We start from the raw sequence: 18,309 nt of genomic DNA, 5'->3' as shown, positions 1-18,309 counted from the left end.
TTTATTCAAACATGGTGAACAAAAATATATTTATTAGTTCGAAAGAAAAAGCTGAAAACTCGCACCATCCCGCATTGGAGGATAATTATCCAACGAAACAGGGATTCCTTTAAAGTGATTTCGCAATTGTTTTACACCAGCATCTTGGAATCGAAATTTTGCCGCAGGCCAAACCTCCTCAAATTGTTTCAATATTATTTCGAAAAGCTTTGATCTTTTTTTTTTCTTCTTTTATTCAATCCAAACTCCACCTATTGAGCCCGGAAAATGGAGGAAAGCTCTCCGGGTAAATTGAATTCGCATTCCAACCCATAGAATCCGTAGAAGATGCTAAGCTGATGAGCTGAGGAAAAAACATGGAAGAAAACACGAAATTCCCACGACCTGGCAAAAGCTCGAAATAATTTATTTAGTACTTAATCCGAGTTCGCTTTCTTTCCTGTTTAACTTGGAACTAATTAAAATTCACTTTTACGTGGCTTGTTGTCTCGAATCTGTTTCTGTGTGCGCCGCGGTATCGTTTCTTCGATGTTCGAGCAGCTTCATTTCGCGACTAAGAGCGAATTGGAACGATTTGGATTTGTTTCTATTTTTGAAGGGAGCAGCTGGTATCAAGGTTATTAGTAATTGAAGGTTTATTTTATTCGAAAAACAGAAAAGCATAATTTGAAAATTATGAGAATTATTTTTTCAATACATCTAGATTTTAGAATTGATGGAATGGAATTCAGACTGATAGCATCGTTTGAATGTATTTTTGGAAGAAACTCAACCCGTTGCTACCAATTCGAACAGAACAAAATGGCTAAATCCTAAAATGACGCTACCAGCCAATTCAAAAGAATAGTGACAGAGCGCCAGGAACACGAAAAATAAAGACACAAATTGGATTCAAGTACATAAAAAACACTGACTTAAAATTAAACAAAGAGAACGAACTTTCCAAATTTGCTTTCCATTCCAACCTGTATCGTGTTTACAAAATAAAGAAATAGTCTGCTGCTGCAGTTTTTTTTTATTTTTTCAGCCAAACCGAAGATGGTTCCGTGGAATACTCGCACGACCTGGTCCGCGATTACAAATTGTAATTAAATTGCATCATTTACATTTTCATTGTGTGGATGGATGCAAACCGGTTGCATTCGGTGGGGATTTGTTTCTTTTGGGAGGATTTCTGTTTGCTTAATCTGACGGTAGTAGAACACAGCTCAATTCGGTTTGTCTTACGCGTTTGTAAGTATCGCTTTTTAATTTTTTTTTCTTTTGCGCTGATTAACTTTAGCAAAATTTCAGATTTTCTCAATATAAGTTTAAATTTCAAGTTGGCAAAAAAATTTTTTGATCGACGTTTTCTGGAACTTCTGAAAAGAAATTTTTCGAAACTGAAATCAACGTCAAAAAATAGTTTTCCAGTATCTATTAACAGTATAATTCAAATGAAGCGAACTGATGGTATTTAGCAAAACATTCTCCAGAGTCTGGAACACATTTCGATCTGAACAAATAAAATGTGAGAAAGAGTTAAAACTATTTCGTTTGCATTCCGAAACTTGAATGACAGTCGCATGTATTCTCCCGTATAAAATCTAATGGTTTCCCAGAGAGCGTCGATTCATTGTTAAAATTTGTTCAGAATAACATACAGAAATGCTTTCCATGTAGAATGTCTCTTTGCTAAAGTCTAACGTGATGAACGTCATCATTCCAGCAGAGCGAAATTTAATTTGGAATGTTTCAGTCAAGCTGATGCTGTTGTCCTTTTGGAATCGGATCAAGAATGAAGATTGTGCTGTTTTATGCAGCTATGACCAAATGTGACAAAATTCAGAAAAATAGAAAAAATATTAATTTTTAAAACAGAATAATACATTCCTTTTTGATTTAAAGCTTTTGATGCATGATTTGACCTTCGACTATTGACGAGCTTTCTAATCTTGCTTTTCTTGCTTGAATGCTTGACTTTCTTAACTATCATGAATTTATGTGAATTCATGGCTTTTTGCACATTCTTGAGTTTCTTGACTAAATTGAATTTCTTGACTTTCTTGACTTTCTTGACTTTCTTGACTTTCTTGACTTTCTTGACTTTCTTGACTTTCTTGACTTTCTTGACTTTCTTGACTTTCTTGACTTTCTTGACTTTCTTGATTTTCTTGACTTTCTTGACATTTTATAATTTCTTGACTTTCTTGACTTTCTTGACATTTTATAATTTCTTGACTTTCTTGACTTTCTTGACTTTCTTGATTTTCTCTACTTTATTGACTTTCTTGACTTTCTTGACTTTCTTGACTTTCTTGACTTTCTTGACTTTTTTGACCTTCTTGACTTTCTTGACTTTCTTGACTTTCTTGACTTTCTTGACTTTCTTGACTTTCTTGACTTTTTTGACTTTCTTGACTTTCCTGATTTTCTTGACTTTTTTGACTTTCTTGACTTTCTTGACTTTCTTGACTTTCTTGACTTTCTTGACTTTCTTGACTTTCTTGACTTTCTTGACTTTCTTGACTTTCTTGACTTTCTTGACTTTCTTGACTTTCTGGACTTTCTTGACTTTCTTGACGTTCTTGACTTTCTTGACTTTCTTGACTTTCTTGACTTTCTTGACTTTCTTGATATTTTAGAATTTCTTGACTTTCTTGACTTTCTTAACTTTCTTGACTTTCATGACTTTCTTTACTTTCTAGACTTTCTTGACTTTCTTGACTTTCTTGACTTTCTTGACTTTCTTGACTTTCTTGACTTTCTTGACTTTTTGACTTTCTGACTTTCTTGAATTTTTGACTTTCTTGACTTTCTTGACTTTCTTGATTTTCTTGAATTTCTTGACTTTCTTGACTTTCTTGACTTTCTTGACTGTCTTGAGTGACTTGACTTTCTTGACTTTTAGACCTTCTTGACTTCCTTAAAATTCTAGACTTTTTGACTTTCTTGACTTTCTCAACATTCTTGACTTTCTTGACTTTCTTGACTTTCTTGACTTTCTTGACTTTCTTGACTTTCTTGACTTTCTTGACTTTCTTGACTTTCTTGACTTTCTTGACTTTCTTGACTTTCTTGACTTTCTTGACTTTCTTGACTTTCTTGACTTTCTTGACTTTCTTGACTTTCTTGACATTCTTAACTTTCTTGACTTTCTTGATTTTCTTGTCTTTCTTGTCTTTCTCAACTTTCTTGACTTTCTTGACATTCTTGACTTTCTTGACTTTCTTGACTTTCTTGACTTTCTTGACTTTCTTGACTTTCTTGACTTCCTGACTTTCTTGACTTTCTTGACTTTCTTGACTTTCTTGACTTTCTTGACTTTCTTGACTTTCTTGACTTTCTTGACTTTCTTGACTTTCTTGACTTTCTTGACTTTCTTGACTTTCTTGACTTTCTTGACTTTCTTGACTTTCTTGACTTTCTTGGCTTTCTTGACTTTCTTGACTTTCTTGACTTTCTTGACTTTCTTGACTTTCTTGACATTCTTGACTTTCTTGACTTTCTTGACTTTCTTGACTTTCTTGACTTTCTTGACTTTCTTGACTTTCTTGACTTTCTTGACTTTCTTGACTTTCTTGACTTTCTTGACTCTCTTGACTTTCTTGACTTTCTTGACTTACTTGATTCTCTTGACTTTCTGGACTTTCGTGACTTTCTTGAAAGTTATTAATTACCAACTTTCTTGACTTTCTTGACTTCCATGACTTACTGGTTTTTCTTTACCTACTTGATTTTCTTGACTCTCTTGACTGTTTGACTGTCGTGATTTTCTTGATATTTACGCGTTTCTTGAATTTCATGACTTTTTTAGATGTTTTGATTGTCAGATAATCTGAACTTAATTCATTCTCTAACCTTTAACAATTTTTGTAAAAAAAGTTGATTTTATTGATTTTTCAAATTTTTATCACAGAAGAACTTTTTTTTTCATTTTACAAAAATCGCAAATTCTTAAATCACTTAATGAATTTTAATTAAATCAAAGATTGAAGAAGTTAACAGCATCAAAAGTCTCAATTGACTATGAAAACACGAAAGATTCAAAAATATCAAAGAACAAATAAGAGGCTCAAAAGTCTCAAAAGAATAAATAAGAAAAATTACAAAAAAGATTAAAAACATTTTAAAGAATCCAGAGATTCAAAACATTCAAAAGATTTATAAAATTTAAAAGATTTCAAAGACTTTTGTGATTTAAATTATTCAAAAGATTCAAAAAATTCAAAACATTCAAAAGATTCAAAAGATTCAAAAGATTCAAAAGATTCAAAAGATTCAAAAGATTCAAAAGATTCAAAAGATTCAAAAGATTCAAAAGATTCAAAAGATTCAAAAGATTCAAAATATCCAAAAGATTCAAAAGATTCAAAAGATTCAAAAGATTCAAAAGATTCAAAAGATTCAAAAGATTCAAAAGATTCAAAAGATTCAAAAGATTCAAAAGATTCAAAAGATTCAAAAGATTCAAAAGATTCAAAAGATTAAAAAATTCAAAAGATTCAAAAGATTCAAAAGATTCAAGAGATTCAAAAGATTCAAAAGTTTCAAAAGATTCAAAGGATTCAAAAGATTCAAAAGATTCAAAAGATTCAAAAGATTCAAAAGATTCAAAAGATTCAAAAGATTCAAAAGATTCAAAAGATTCAAAAAATTCAAAAGATTCAAAAGATTCTAAAGATTCAATAGATTCATAAGATTCAAAAGATTCAAAAGATTCAAAAGATTCAAAAGATTCAAAAGATTCAAAAGATTCAAAAGATTCAAATGATTCAAAAGATTCAAAGGATTCAAAAGATTCAAAAGATTCAAAAGATTCAAAAGATTCAAAAGATTCAAAAGATTCAAAAGATTCAAAAGATTCAAAAGATTCAAAAGATTCAAAAGATTCAAAAGATTCAAAAGATTCAAAAGATTCACAAGATTCAAAAGATTCAAAAGATTCAAAAGATTCCAAAGATTCAAAAGATTCAAAAGATTCAAAAGATTCAAAAGATTCAAAAGATTCAAAAGATTCAAAAGATTCAAAAGATTCAAAAGATTCAAAAGATTCAAAAGATTCAAAAGATTCAAAAGATTCAAAAGATTCAAAAGATTCAAAAGATTCAAAAGATTCAAAAGATTCAAAAGATTCAAAAGATTCAAAAGATTCAAAAGATTCAAAAGATTCAAAAGATTCAAAAGATTCAAAAGATTCAAAAGATTCAAAAGATTCAAAAGATTCAAAAGATTCTAAAGATTCAAAAGATTCAAAAGATTCAAAAGATTCAAAAGATTCAAAAGATTCAAAAGACTCAAAAGATTCAAAAGATTCAAAAGATTCAAAAGATTCAAAAGATTCAAAAGATTCAAAAGATTCAAAAGATTCAAAAGATTCAAAAGATTCAAAAGATTCAAAAGATTCAAATGATTCAAAAGATTCAAAAGATTCAAAAGATTCAAAAGATTCAAAAGATTCAAAAGATTCTAAAGATTCAAAAGATTCAAAAGATTCAAAAGATTCAAAAGATTCAAAAGATTCAAAAGATTCAAAAGATTCAAAAGATTCAAAAGATTCAAAAGATTCAAAAGATTCAAAAGATTCAAAAGATTCAAAAGATTCAAAAGATTCAAAAGATTCAAAAGATTCAAAAGATTCAAAAGATTCAAAAGATTCAAAAGATTCAAAAGATTCAAAAGATTCAAAAGATTCAAAAGATTCAAAAGATTCAAAAGATTCAAAAGATTCAAAAGATTCAAAAGATTCAAAAGATTCAAAAGATTCAAAAGATTCAAAAGATTCAAAAGATTCAAAAGATTCAAAAGATTCAAAAGATTCAAAAGATTCAAAAGATTCAAAAGATTCAAAAGATTCAAAAGATTCAAAAGATTCAAAAGATTCAAAAGATTCAAAAGATTCAAAAGACTCAAAAGATTCAAAAGATTCAAAAGATTCAAAAGATTCAAAAGATTCAAAAGATTCAAAAGATTCAAAAGATTCAAAAGATTCAAAAGATTCAAAAGATTCAAAAGATTCAAAAGATTCAAAAGATTCAAAAGATTCAAAAGATTCAAAAGATTCAAAAGATTCAAAAGATTCAAAAGATTCAAAAGATTCAAAAGATTCAAAAGATTCAAAAGATTCAAAAGATTCAAAAGATTCAAAAGATTCAAAAGATTCAAAAGATTCAAAAGATTCAAAAGATTCAAAAGATTCAAAAGATTCAAAAGATTCAAAAGATTCAAAAGATTCAAAAGATTCAAAAGATTCAAAAGATTCAAAAGATTCAAAAGATTCAAAAGATTCAAAAGATTCAAAAGATTCAAATGATTCAAAAGATTCAAAAGATTCAAAAGATTCAAAAGATTCAAAAGATTCAAAAGATTCTAAAGATTCTAAAGATTCAAAAGATTCAAAAGATTCAAAAGATTCAAAAGATTCAAAAGATTCAAAAGATTCAAAAGATTCAAAAGATTCAAAAGATTCAAAAGATTCAAAAGATTCAAAAGATTCAAAAGATTCAAAAGATTCAAAAAATTCAAAAGATTCAAAAGATTCAAAAGATTCAAAAGATTCAAAAGATTCAAAAGATTCAAAAGATTCAAAAGATTCAAAAGATTCAAAAGATTCAAAAGATTCAAAAGATTCAAAAGATTCAAAAGATTCAAAAGATTCAAAAGATTCAAAAGATTCAAAAGATTCAAAAGATTCAAAAGATTCAAAAGATTCAAAAGATTCAAAAGATTCAAAAGATTCAAAAGATTCAAAAGATTCAAAAGATTCAAAAGATTCAAAAGATTCAAAAGATTCAAAAGATTCAAAAGATTCAAAAGATTCAAAAGATTCAAAAGATTCAAAAGATTCAAAAGATTCAAAAGATTCAAAAGATTCAAAATATTCAAAAGATTCAAAAGATTCAAAAGATTCAAAAGATTCAAAAGATTCAAAAGATTCAAAAGATTCAAAAGATTCAAAAGATTCAAAAGATTCAAAAGATTCAAAAGATTCAAAAGATTCAAAAGATTCAAAAGATTCAAAAGATTCAAAAGATTCAAAAGATTCAAAAGATTCAAAAGATTCAAAAATTTCAAAAGATTCAAAAGATTCTAAGGATTCAAAAAATTCTAAACATTCAAAAGATTCAAAAGATTCAAAAGATTCAAAAGATTCAAAAGATTCAAAACATTCAAAAGATTCAAAATATTGAAAAGATTCAAAACCAAAAGATTCAAAAGATTCAAAATACTCAAATGATTCAAAAGATTCAAAAGATTCAAAAGATCCCAAAGATTCAAAAAATTCAAAAGATTCAAAACATTCAAAACATTCAAAATATTCAAAAGATTCAAAAGATTCAAAAGATTCAAAAGATTCAAAGATTCAAAACATTCTAAAGATTCAAAAGATTCCAAAGATTTGAAAGATTCCAAATTTTCAAAAGATTGAAAAGAAAAAAAAATCGAAGTTTTCAAAAGATAAAAAAAAAACTCAAAAGACTCAGAACACTCGGAAGACTCAAAATACTGCAATGGCTAAGAAGACTCAAAAGATTCAAAAGACACAAAATACTCAGAAAATTCAAAAAATCCTAAAGACTGAAAGTTTCAAAAGACTCATAAGACTCAAAAAAGTTTTAAAAAAAAGCTCAAACGCTATACGAACCTTTTAAAAAACTGAATCAAAAGTAATCATGTAATCATTTTTGAATGAAATCATTTCCCCGAATGACTTTTGCTTAGCTGCAGCTTTCTGACAAGCTTCGATGTGGATATGAGTGAGTTTGCGGAAGTGATCCTAAAGAGTTTCATACAATTGCACCGAGTGCGTAAAGAAGTTGGGAATGTGGGTTAAATTGAAAATGTTGGTAAAAAAATAAAATAAAATTTGAATGTTCCAACACTTAAGTTTGCAGTTTTGTGAACTTTTTAATATTAAAAAAAAATTCTTCATAATATTTCCTAGATTTAAATTTAGGAACAACTGTGACGATGCTTATGATTTGTGAAGGTGTGTTCTTTGGGATTTTGCCGAAAAGTGGCAACCCATCAGATTGGGTTCTTTCATGCACTCTGTGTTTCAACTTTCAATTCCGGTACATTCCGGAAGGCTGGGTGCCTCACTTTCGAAAAGTGTACTTTTGTGGTTAACACCCAATGAATAGAACGAGAGCTCGCTTGACACAGTCTTCTCCTCAGAAACAGTAATTACTCTTTGCGTTTGAATCTTTGGCTTGTTTCGCCAAAAAGCCCCAAAATGCATCTCGAAGCCACCTACGACAACGAACGACGATGTCGGCTTTGCAGCATCCTTTGTATGGATGAAGGTAGATAGAAAGATAGATAGAGATGCATTCACATCCGTAGGATTCTTCCCAAAATGAAGTCGTTTTCGTTAGCTCGGGCATTCAATGGTGCTGATGATCGCAATTTGTGGCCCATTCAATTTTCACCAATTGATCAGCTTTTCCATGTGGGCACTGGAGTAGAAAGCTATTCGAAGATTGAAAAGGATGCCAAAGGAATGAATCGAAATGAAGGATAAATGTTTAAGGTTTCTGATTTGGGATTTACTAAAGAAACATTAGATGAATCGTTGAAAATAAATTATTATGTAAAACAAAAAAAAATACTTTCGAAGGTTAGCGAAAACATTATTAACATTCGCTCCAGCTTCATGTTTGTTATCATAAAGAAGTGACATGTTACTCCATTACAGTAATCATTCATTGCTCTGTTTTTCCCTCCTGTACCCAAATTTGTGATGGAATGATAATTCAGCTGGGGGAAAATTCCAAGTCTGACGAAGCTCTTTCCAGCTGACCGTACAGGAAACTTATTTCACGCAATGTTGCCACGCTCTATTCTTTGGGGGAATGCATCACATCCTGACGGTGACAATTGTCGGAATACTTCATGTGGATTTCAAATTTCATGAGTAAAAGTTAGTTCCCTGTTAGTTTCATCAAGCTTCAGAAACAAATCGTTTGCTTTTTGACCATACTATAAACGTATTATGAATTTCAAAAAAAATCATAAATCGACCAATAAAAGCAACTTTAATATCTAGTAAAACCGTTCTATTTGAAAGAGTGAGAGCAGGTGCTGCACACTGCTTTTCTCCTCTGATTTGATCTCATGAAACAAAATCATATATTTCAATGGAGAAGAAATTGAAACTTTTTTAACCCATGTTCTATATAAACTTATTTTAACTCTAACTTTACTTTACTCGTTATAAATGTCGTTTTACGAATGAAAATAATACACATGTTGTTGAATAGCAGCAAATTTTCAGAAATGTTTCATCTATTTATTTAAATCTTCTTCATATCCGCGCAAGGTTACCAAGACAAAATACCAATAATTCAATTTTGCAACTAACTACTAACTGTATGTTATAAAAAGCAAATATTTGAGATAAGTTTTATTTGTAAAATTGCTTTAAATTTAAAACTGATTTTAGAACCCTGTTTTTTTTTCTATTTTTCTGGTACATTTTTCCGGATAGTGATTCAGAAATATAGCGTTGCATCAATGCTTCAATCACTTCTCATTGTAAATTGTCGTTGAAGAATTTCATTTCTAAATTTAAATTTAGTTCTAAAATAGAATAATGATAGTGGATTCAGAACTCTGGAGCTTTAAGACTCAAATTTATTGATTAACTCTTGATTTTCAAGCTAACATTCTAGATTTTTAACTTTTTATTTAAACATGAAATAAATTAAACGGCATTTAAATCCTTCGATTTACACCGAAAAAGGTATGAATACAGTGAATTATTTAACTTTTCAAACAAATTTGAGGTAATAACAAAGGGGAACAACATTTTTGTGCCTCAACTTTTAACAGCTTTATATTTTATTGATCACCCTTTAGTTTTGCAGATATGGTAAGTACAAATTATTAAATTGGTCAGTTTTGAGTAAAATGGATCATCTTTGATAACTAATAAACTTGTTTTTAAAGCAATTAACTATCCTCCATACAATCAAAGATTCTTGTTCGTCGAGATAATTTTGTGTCAGAGAAACAACGCTTTAAAATAAAAAATAATAATTCTGCAATTTTGAGAAACTAGAAAAAAATAGGTTCCAACTTTCTCTGACATAATTAAACCCTCCAGTGTTGTTCGAGTCAATTTTACTCGAAGCGCACATTCAAACATCCTTATCATCATTCCAATATACTTAAGAGTTGGATTGTTTTAAAGACCAAGTATGTTCTATGAAAATCATAATTAAATTAACGTCTAAAAACTAAGATTGTAAATCGGTTCAGTGAAAAATGAAAAAAAAGCTTAGCAAAGCCAAATTTGGATTACTTTTTGTCTTAAGAAAGATTATTTCTACCAGAAGATCCGAGATAGCGGTCAAAATTTTTATTGGACCATAACATATTTATACATTTTTTTTTGTGATGGTGCTCACACGCGGGAGCCCGCGGGAGACCGCGGGAGAGGAACTTTCAAGTGTTCCTTCTTTGAAATGATGAATATGGGCCTAAATAAACCCGGAAAATCAATATTGAGACTTAGTTTGGTGTTTACTGCAAGATAGTGCTGCCATCTACTACTTGACACTGGAAAAAGTGTGATTTACTGAAAAAAATCCAAGTTTTTAAATTCCAACCTGTGTTTTCTGATTTGAAATGCACCCAGAATGTTTGTTACATTATTTCACCTCATGTGAATTAAGAACTAAAGCTGTTTAGTAAAGTATTACAGCTCAAATATTAAATTCCTTTGCACTACACAGTATTAAATTATTACATGTTTTCCGGACAAAACTTCCTCTTCGGTAACTTTAGGAGTGGACTGTATAGAGTTCTTTCCCCGAGACTGGCACAGAGTCCCCGTGGGAGGATTTTCACTTCAGAAGAAGAAATCATGCCGTAAGTCACAGTGTTGAGAACATACGGTCTTACATTTATGTCGTTTTCATCTTTCCAATATATTTGATGAAGATGCCGATCGGATTGATGGATCCAAATTTGTCTAAACATTTTCGTTATATCGGCAACTAGTGCCACATCATTAAATCGGAATCTAATTACAATCGCTACTAGGGTGTCTTGTATGGTAGGGCCTATCATAAAGCAATCATTAATAGCAATACCTGTAGAGGTTCTGCTACTTACTTACATAATGATCCCGCGCCGATCCTCCGGTGCATAGGGCCGTGATAAAAGACCTCCACGGTTGACGATCCGGGGCCAGCGTCTTCACCTGGTCCCAGTCAAGATTCTCGTCGACAGTACGGATTTCAGCGGCTAGGCTTCGCCGCCACGAGTTTCTGGGTCTGCCTCTTCTTCGACGTCCTTCTGGATTCCAATCTAGCGCCTCTCTGCAAATCTCGTTTTCATCTTTTCGCAGCGTGCGCCCAATCTATCTCCACTTACGTTCCCGAATCTCGATTTCTAGCGGCCTTTGATGACACCGGCTATGTAGTTCCTCATTCGAGTTCCAGTTGCCAGGCCACCAAGCGCGGATGATATTCCGCAGGCAGCGGTTTACAAATACTTGCAGTTTTCGCGTCGTTACCGCATATGTGCACCAAGCTTCGCACCCGTACAGCAATACGGATTTGACGTTTGAGTTGAAGATTCGGATTTTCGTTCGTAGAGAGATCTGGCGTAACCGCCAGATGTTTCGGAGACTCGCAAATGCTAAACGGGCCTTTCTGATCCGGGTTTTGATGTCTTTCCTGGTACCACCATCAGGTGTTATCTGGCTACCAAGATACTGGAAGCACTCCACTTTCTCAACTTTTTGCCCAGCTACCATGAAACTGGAGGGATTTCCTGTGTTGATCTCCATCGACTTGGTCTTTCCGACATTAGCTTTGAGACCTGCTGCCTTGGAACTTTCGGTGAGGTCGTCGAGATTGCTCTGCATCTCCGGTTGTGTTTGGGCGAGCAATACAATATCATCAGCCAGGTCGAGGTCGTTCAGTTGCTCCATTGTTGAAGGATTCCACGGCAATCCTCGGTTCGGTGCACAGTCAATCGATCCAGTCAGAATCTCGTCCATTACGATTAGAAAAAGTAGCGGTGATAAGATACATCCTCTGGTACTCCTCTTCGCCTTAGAGCCGCCCAGTATTTTCGTGGTTAAGTCGGTCAAATGCTTTTTCGAAATCAACGAACACCAGCAGAAGAGAGTCCTGGAATTCGTTGATTTGTTCTGCTAGAGCCATAAAAAACTACCCTACATTTTGTTGTGGTGCTTGTTGGTTTAATTACGGCATGATGAGGGAGAAAGATTGAATTGGGGTGAGATGTATTTTCTGGTGACATATGGTTAAGCTCGATATACTCACGCATGAACTAAGAATATTGGTCTTGAAAGTTCGGATCTCCCAAGAGCCGACGTTGCATCCAGTGGTATCGTTTTAAAGCTGTTGTGGCTGAGTCGCCCAGTTGACTCAACATCTCAGGCTTGGTGGGTAGACGAACAACAAACCGACCAAGTTCATCTCGTGTGGTGGTGTCGGAGAAAAGTTTCTCGCAGGCTAATTCCTCCTTCGAAAAGCTGCAAGCTTCAGGACAGTGCTCAATCTCACAAAAGCGTGACAATTGGAAGTCTAGATCGTCGGTGGTGCATTAAGGACAACAGACGGAGAGTGCTATTGGTACCGGTCCGCTCACTACCCAGCCCAATACTGTGTTTTGTAGAATAGGTCTCAATCCCTCTGAGTGGTTGGAGATGTATCGCTGTCCACCACAAAGAAGCTAGAAGAATAGTTGAGCACCTATAACCATATCGATACGATGAGGCAGAGCAAAAGAGGGGTCTAGGTTGAGTTCCGGTGGGTTTGCAGTTCTGATGTATCTACAACAGAAGCTAGGAGATTACCAGTAATCTTAGGAAAAATTTGGAAAGAGAGATCACAGCGATAAGAATGATCGCTGGAGCAAATAGTTGCGACGGTGGCGTAACGACTTGTAACACCGACCCATCACCGAAATGTGCATCTGTGCTCTTTGCTTTGAAAGTTTTAATAACTGGACTACTCGTTCCGTTATAAAATTCAGTTCCAAACCCGAATCCAATAAAGCTCGGACCTTCGTTGGTCCGATTGGGCCATAAACCAAAACGACCACTGTTAACAGCAAAACTATGGATCTCTGGCCCGTAGAATGTGCAGCTACCATAGCGGTTGATGTACTGGGTGTTGAATCAGGTGGGGTTGGTGACAAGTGCAGGTTAGGAGGGGTCACCGGATAGCGAGCTTTTTCTGGAGCATTTGTGGGAGAGTTGTTCTCAGATGGAGCATTTTTGGATTTTGGCGGGAAAAAAGGTGTCTTTGTTTGAGATGGCGTTGAAAGATCAGCGCGAGACGACGGGTGTAGGTACGTGTGATGTCTATCCCCACATTTTCGGTAATTTTTGGATTGGCATCATGTTTCTGTTCCAAGGTCAAAACTTTAAACGCTTCGCAATCGTAAATTTTGTGCTGCAGATTGCAGACGACGCAGGTTTTTTTCGAAGAATAAGATGCTGACACAGCAGAATTGGAAGAAGAGTATCGGGGTTTGTCTTTGTTAGTATTGATCACAGTAGATCCCCCTATCAGGGAAAGCAACATGCGGGCTTGTTCTTGTAGGAATTCAACCAGGTCGACGTACGATGGGGATTCTACTTCACCAGCAGTTTTACGTTCCCATTCCCTAGCCTAAGCGTGTTGCTATCTAAACGACTGCAAACTAGATGCACTAAAAGTGAACTCCATTCCTCAGTACTTTCTCCCAACGTGGTTAGGATCTTGACGTGGCGCTCGAAATGATCCACAATTGAAAGGATCGCAGATGATGATTCCTTTTTTACCGACTCTATAGAAAAAAGAGCCGCGATGTGATTTTTTATTAACAGGCGTTTATTATCGAATCTAGACACGAGTAGATTCCATGCGATATCATAATTTTTCTCGGTTACACTGATCGTATCAAGGAGTTTTTTGACCGGTTCTTTCAAGGCGGCCAACAAATAATGAAACTTATCAACTGAGGCGAGGTTCTTCTTATCGTGGATTAGGTTCTTATACGAGTCGCGAAACGGAATCCAATTTTCCATATCGCTATCGAACGTAAGAAAATCTAGCTTGGAGAGTCTAACCATCGACATGCTGGATTGTTGAGACTTGACAGTTTCTTCTTCTTCGGGTGGAGATGCTTTTCGAAGAATAAGCGCATCTTGGATGTGATAGAAAAGTTCTTCTATATCTTCCCTATCTTTCGAGAAATTCACGTTAGATTCAGCCCCTGTAAACAACTCAGCTCTGTTAGTTTGTTTGTTTGTTTGTCCTCTATAGACTCAGCCGTCTAAAAAGCTAGAGGTTCGAAATTTGGCATGGATGCTCATTAGGACCAGGAATGATGAAAAATGTTTTCAGATTTTCGGATGACCCCTTCTGAAGGGGGTCGTCCATAGAAGACAAATATTGTTTTCGCGATATTGTAGTTGCTTTTTGTCGGATCGTGTTGAAAATTTGCACATGAGTGTTTTGAAAGACGAGCAATCGATTTCAGGTGTCAAATATTGTTTAAGGGGTCGGCCAAAGGGGTCTTCCATATTAACTGTTCGCTGTTTTTGCGATATTGACGTTATTATACATCTTCTTCAGATGAAAATTGGTACACGATAGTTTTGAGTGACGTGCAATCGATTTGAGGTATCAAGTTTAGTGTAAGGGGCCGGCAAAAGGGGTCGTCCATATTAAATTTTCAGTATCTTAGTGAAAGTGGCGTTTTTTTACATCAGATTGGGATGAAAATTTGCACATAAGAGTTATTAGGGACAAACAACTGATTTCACTTATCAAAACTAAAATCAGGAGTCGGCCAAAGGGGTCATCCATATCAACCTTTCAATATTTTTGCTATATCGTCGTTATTATACATCGGATTGGGATGAAAATTTGTACACGATAGTTTTCAGGGACGGGCAATCGATTTCTGATGTTTAATGTTTTGCTAGAGGTCGACGAAAAGGGTCGTCCATATAAAATAATTTATCACTGTTTTTAGCAATATTGACGTTATTATACAATGGATTGTTTTGAAAATTTGCACACGGGGGTTTTGAGGGAAGGGCAATCGATTTCAGATATTAAAGATTTTATAAGAAGCCACTGAAAGAGGTTTAGCTTTTTAGTAATAATTGCGTTGTTATGCAACGATTGAGTCGAAATTTATACAAGGAGTTTTTTGGCACGGTCAATTGGTTTCTGATTTCAAATTTAGCAGCAGACGACAGACAAGTGATCGTCCAATATTTTTGCAATAATTACTTAAAAATGAATTCAAAGTGCCTCTGGAAAACGCTTGGCAATTGACTTTCATACAAACTGTTCATGACATATTCCAAGTTGAAAGCGAAACGGAGTTCGTATGGGATCAGCTAGTTTATTAATAAAACTTGTCATTTGTTCGTTATACTTTGAAATGTCGTTTTCAAAATGATGGAATGTGAGGAAAGGGTAATGAAGCTTGTAATTTGTTTGTATATACATTAAACTAAGCTTGCCAGATTGCCCGATTTTATCCGGGTTTGCCCGGATATTTGATGCAAAATTTCGAGATAGTCCGGTCCGGCCCGGTTGCCCGGATATCGAGAAAAAAGTCCGGATATTGCCCGGATGTTTCACAATTTTCACAAAGAAACCAAAAAAAAAATCAAAGTTTTTGAGTAAGTTTCAGCAAAATCGATTAACGGTATGAAAATTTTCAACGGTTGTTTCAAATAATTTCGCTGATTTACTTTTATAAACCTTTAAATATTTAAGTGTTACAAAAAGTTTTTGGAAGTCTGCAATTACATTAATAAAATATTAATTTCATTTTTTTTTTGCAATTTTTCTTCGCTTTTATATATAATAACACCTAAATTTTGCCCGTTTTTTGGATTTGAAAAATTGAAGTCCATGCCCGGATTTTGCCAGGTTTTTTTGAAAAAAATGCCCGGAATTGCTAGGCCCGGATGGGAGTGGAAAAAATTCTGGCAACCTTACATTAAACAATTCAAAACGATTCACTTGCATATAAATCCAAGAACTTGTTTTCTTTGAATTAACAAGTTTCAACTTCAATCGAAGAATAAAGAGAAAAAAAGTTTTATTGTGCTGAATATTTTGTAACAACTAATTGAGAATAATGTTGACCTTTTTGTGCAATATTTATTTGAACCAAAAGTTTGACTGCTTTTTGTGCTATTCATTTTTTATTGTAAGATTTCGTATCAATGTTATCGGTTAGAGTTATTCCCTTTTTTTTTTTAATATTATGCATCAAAGACAAGAGGGGAACTGTTGCTTAGAACAAAATATCACTTCTCCAATAAAGTCCACAAAATTCTAACGAGTAATATACTATTTTTAAGTGTGTTTTTTTTTAACAATAAGCAATAAATCATAATTTGTTTTTGGTGAAAATTGTTAAAAGGATTTCACTTTTTTTATATTTATTAAAATTGGCAAACAATGAGACGCACCCTGTGCGCGACAGCAACGTGTCTGATTCAAACATCGTTTCAAGCAAAAGTCATGTAAAATTACAACAATTTTTTTTTCAGGGCTGCGTTTTAATATACAACACATCTTACCGAATTTTACATGAAATAAAATTTTATATTAAATGTAGGTAAAACTCAGATTTTTTTTGTGTACAGGAGCATCTCTCAAAAACCCTTTTAACCCTTTGGAATGCTGGAAAACGTCCAGATACATATTTTTGGCTCTCAACGCCAATTGCTCCGTCAAAAAAAAGTAAATTTATGCTTGGATAAATCAAGAATTCATGAACAATTTATAACAAATTGCAGAGGAAAATTTAGATGATTTTCTATCATTCATATTACAATTTTCAATGAGTAATAGTTTTGAACAAATTTCAGTAGGATATTTTCAAAAAGTTGACTGATAAAAGTTTTTGAGCTTTATTCTTCCATTTTGTGAAAAAACTGATTGATTATTCGATTATTCAATACATCGCTCGAGCTGTTTTAACCTTTATCCCAACAAAAATGCTCCAATTTCGTGCTTCCGGTTCCAACGCCCGCAGAATATGGTGACGTACCTACAATTCGTTTCTAAACCAAGACAACAAACAATACACCGAGCTCTTTCCATATTTGACCACTTGATGAGAAAGCTTCTCTGGATGCATCGGATTGTTTGTAGTGGGTGCCATTCTCACCGGAAAAGGAAGTTCCGGCATCCACCTAGCGACCATTGCTTGAAGGAAGCAGCTTTTGGAGGACCAATCACCATCCGGTTTTGTTTGCATTGAACCCATATTGAAGTGTTTACCGAAGAACTAACAAAAGGTGAGGTTGTTCTACTCAGTCAGAGTAGGTACCTTGCAGCTGGCCGGATGTTTCTGGCCGGACAATTTTCCACCCAATTTTCCGAACCAGAAACGATTCATCAAGAACAGGCAAAACTCAATCAGAATTGTGTTGGAGCCTGGACGATGGCATAAATGTTGACGCAGGCTTCGAATTTATGGTCTTATTTTTCTGTTTGATTGCACTTTCTTTCTCTCTGGAGTCCGAAAAAATATTTGTCAATGCAGTTGTTTATCAAAACCGAGAAATGCAAACGAAAGGAATGGAAGCATTTTTGTCTTGAAAATGGGATTTCAATTTTTCGAATGGACAAGTTTTATTACAGGTAAGATTTCAATAATCCTAAAAACGTTGAAAGCATTGACCATAAAATATACTAGGATATTTTCCTTGTCATGCAAGTTTTTCTCAGAAAACAAATTAAAAATGTTTTCCCAAGAATCAAAAGCAACTTGTGGTGAGAAATAAACGAATTCTCCTTCCAACCATAATTTGATTCCATCTCGATATCGGTGATAATGGTACCATCTTCGGTAAAATTCCAATATGTTGTGCATGTTCGAGCATTTTCCAGGATGGCCCATTAAAAGTTTCCAATCGTTTGTGCTTAGGCTATTTTTGAATGCTCACATTGTGCTTAGATGTTTTCCTTCGTTACGGTTCCTCCGGTCGACTCAAAGAGTTTGTAAGAAACTTTCTACAATGGATCGAGCCCAATCGTCGAACGACTGGAGGCCCACATATGTAGGAAGCATAAAATGGAATAATTTCATTCAATTTTCGGCAATTTTATGTTTCCCCAAATGGAAGTATACTTCCCAGAAGGAGCGCGCCTTTTCTTTTCGGAAGGGTACAGCAGCCATTTCATTTGCATACGACTACTCACCCAGCATCCCAGCCCTAAACTTCTGAGGGAGAGAAGCTGCTCGACGCAAAGATTCGGTTTCACAAATTGTTACGGACCCGTTATAAATAATTTTTCTCGATGGAATTTTCTTGCAGTG

The 18,309-nt window shown here is 33.9% G+C and overlaps 1 protein-coding gene across 1 annotated transcript; it reads left to right on the top strand.

Annotated features, from left to right (window-relative positions):
- Positions 1–5,117: 5,117 nt before the first annotated feature.
- On the top strand, positions 5,118–6,983 carry LOC129755621 (cylicin-1-like; the record flags this gene model as incomplete). Its single annotated transcript, XM_055752208.1, has 1 exon — positions 5,118–6,983. A coding segment is annotated over one exon (1,866 nt), but the record flags the coding sequence as incomplete, so codon positions are not given.
- Positions 6,984–18,309: the final 11,326 nt, after the last annotated feature.

Source organism: Uranotaenia lowii, chromosome 3 (genome assembly GCF_029784155.1).
Source record: "Uranotaenia lowii strain MFRU-FL chromosome 3, ASM2978415v1, whole genome shotgun sequence".
Classification (NCBI taxonomy): domain Eukaryota; kingdom Metazoa; phylum Arthropoda; class Insecta; order Diptera; family Culicidae; genus Uranotaenia; species Uranotaenia lowii.
This window is presented reverse-complemented; position numbering and strand designations above follow the sequence as displayed.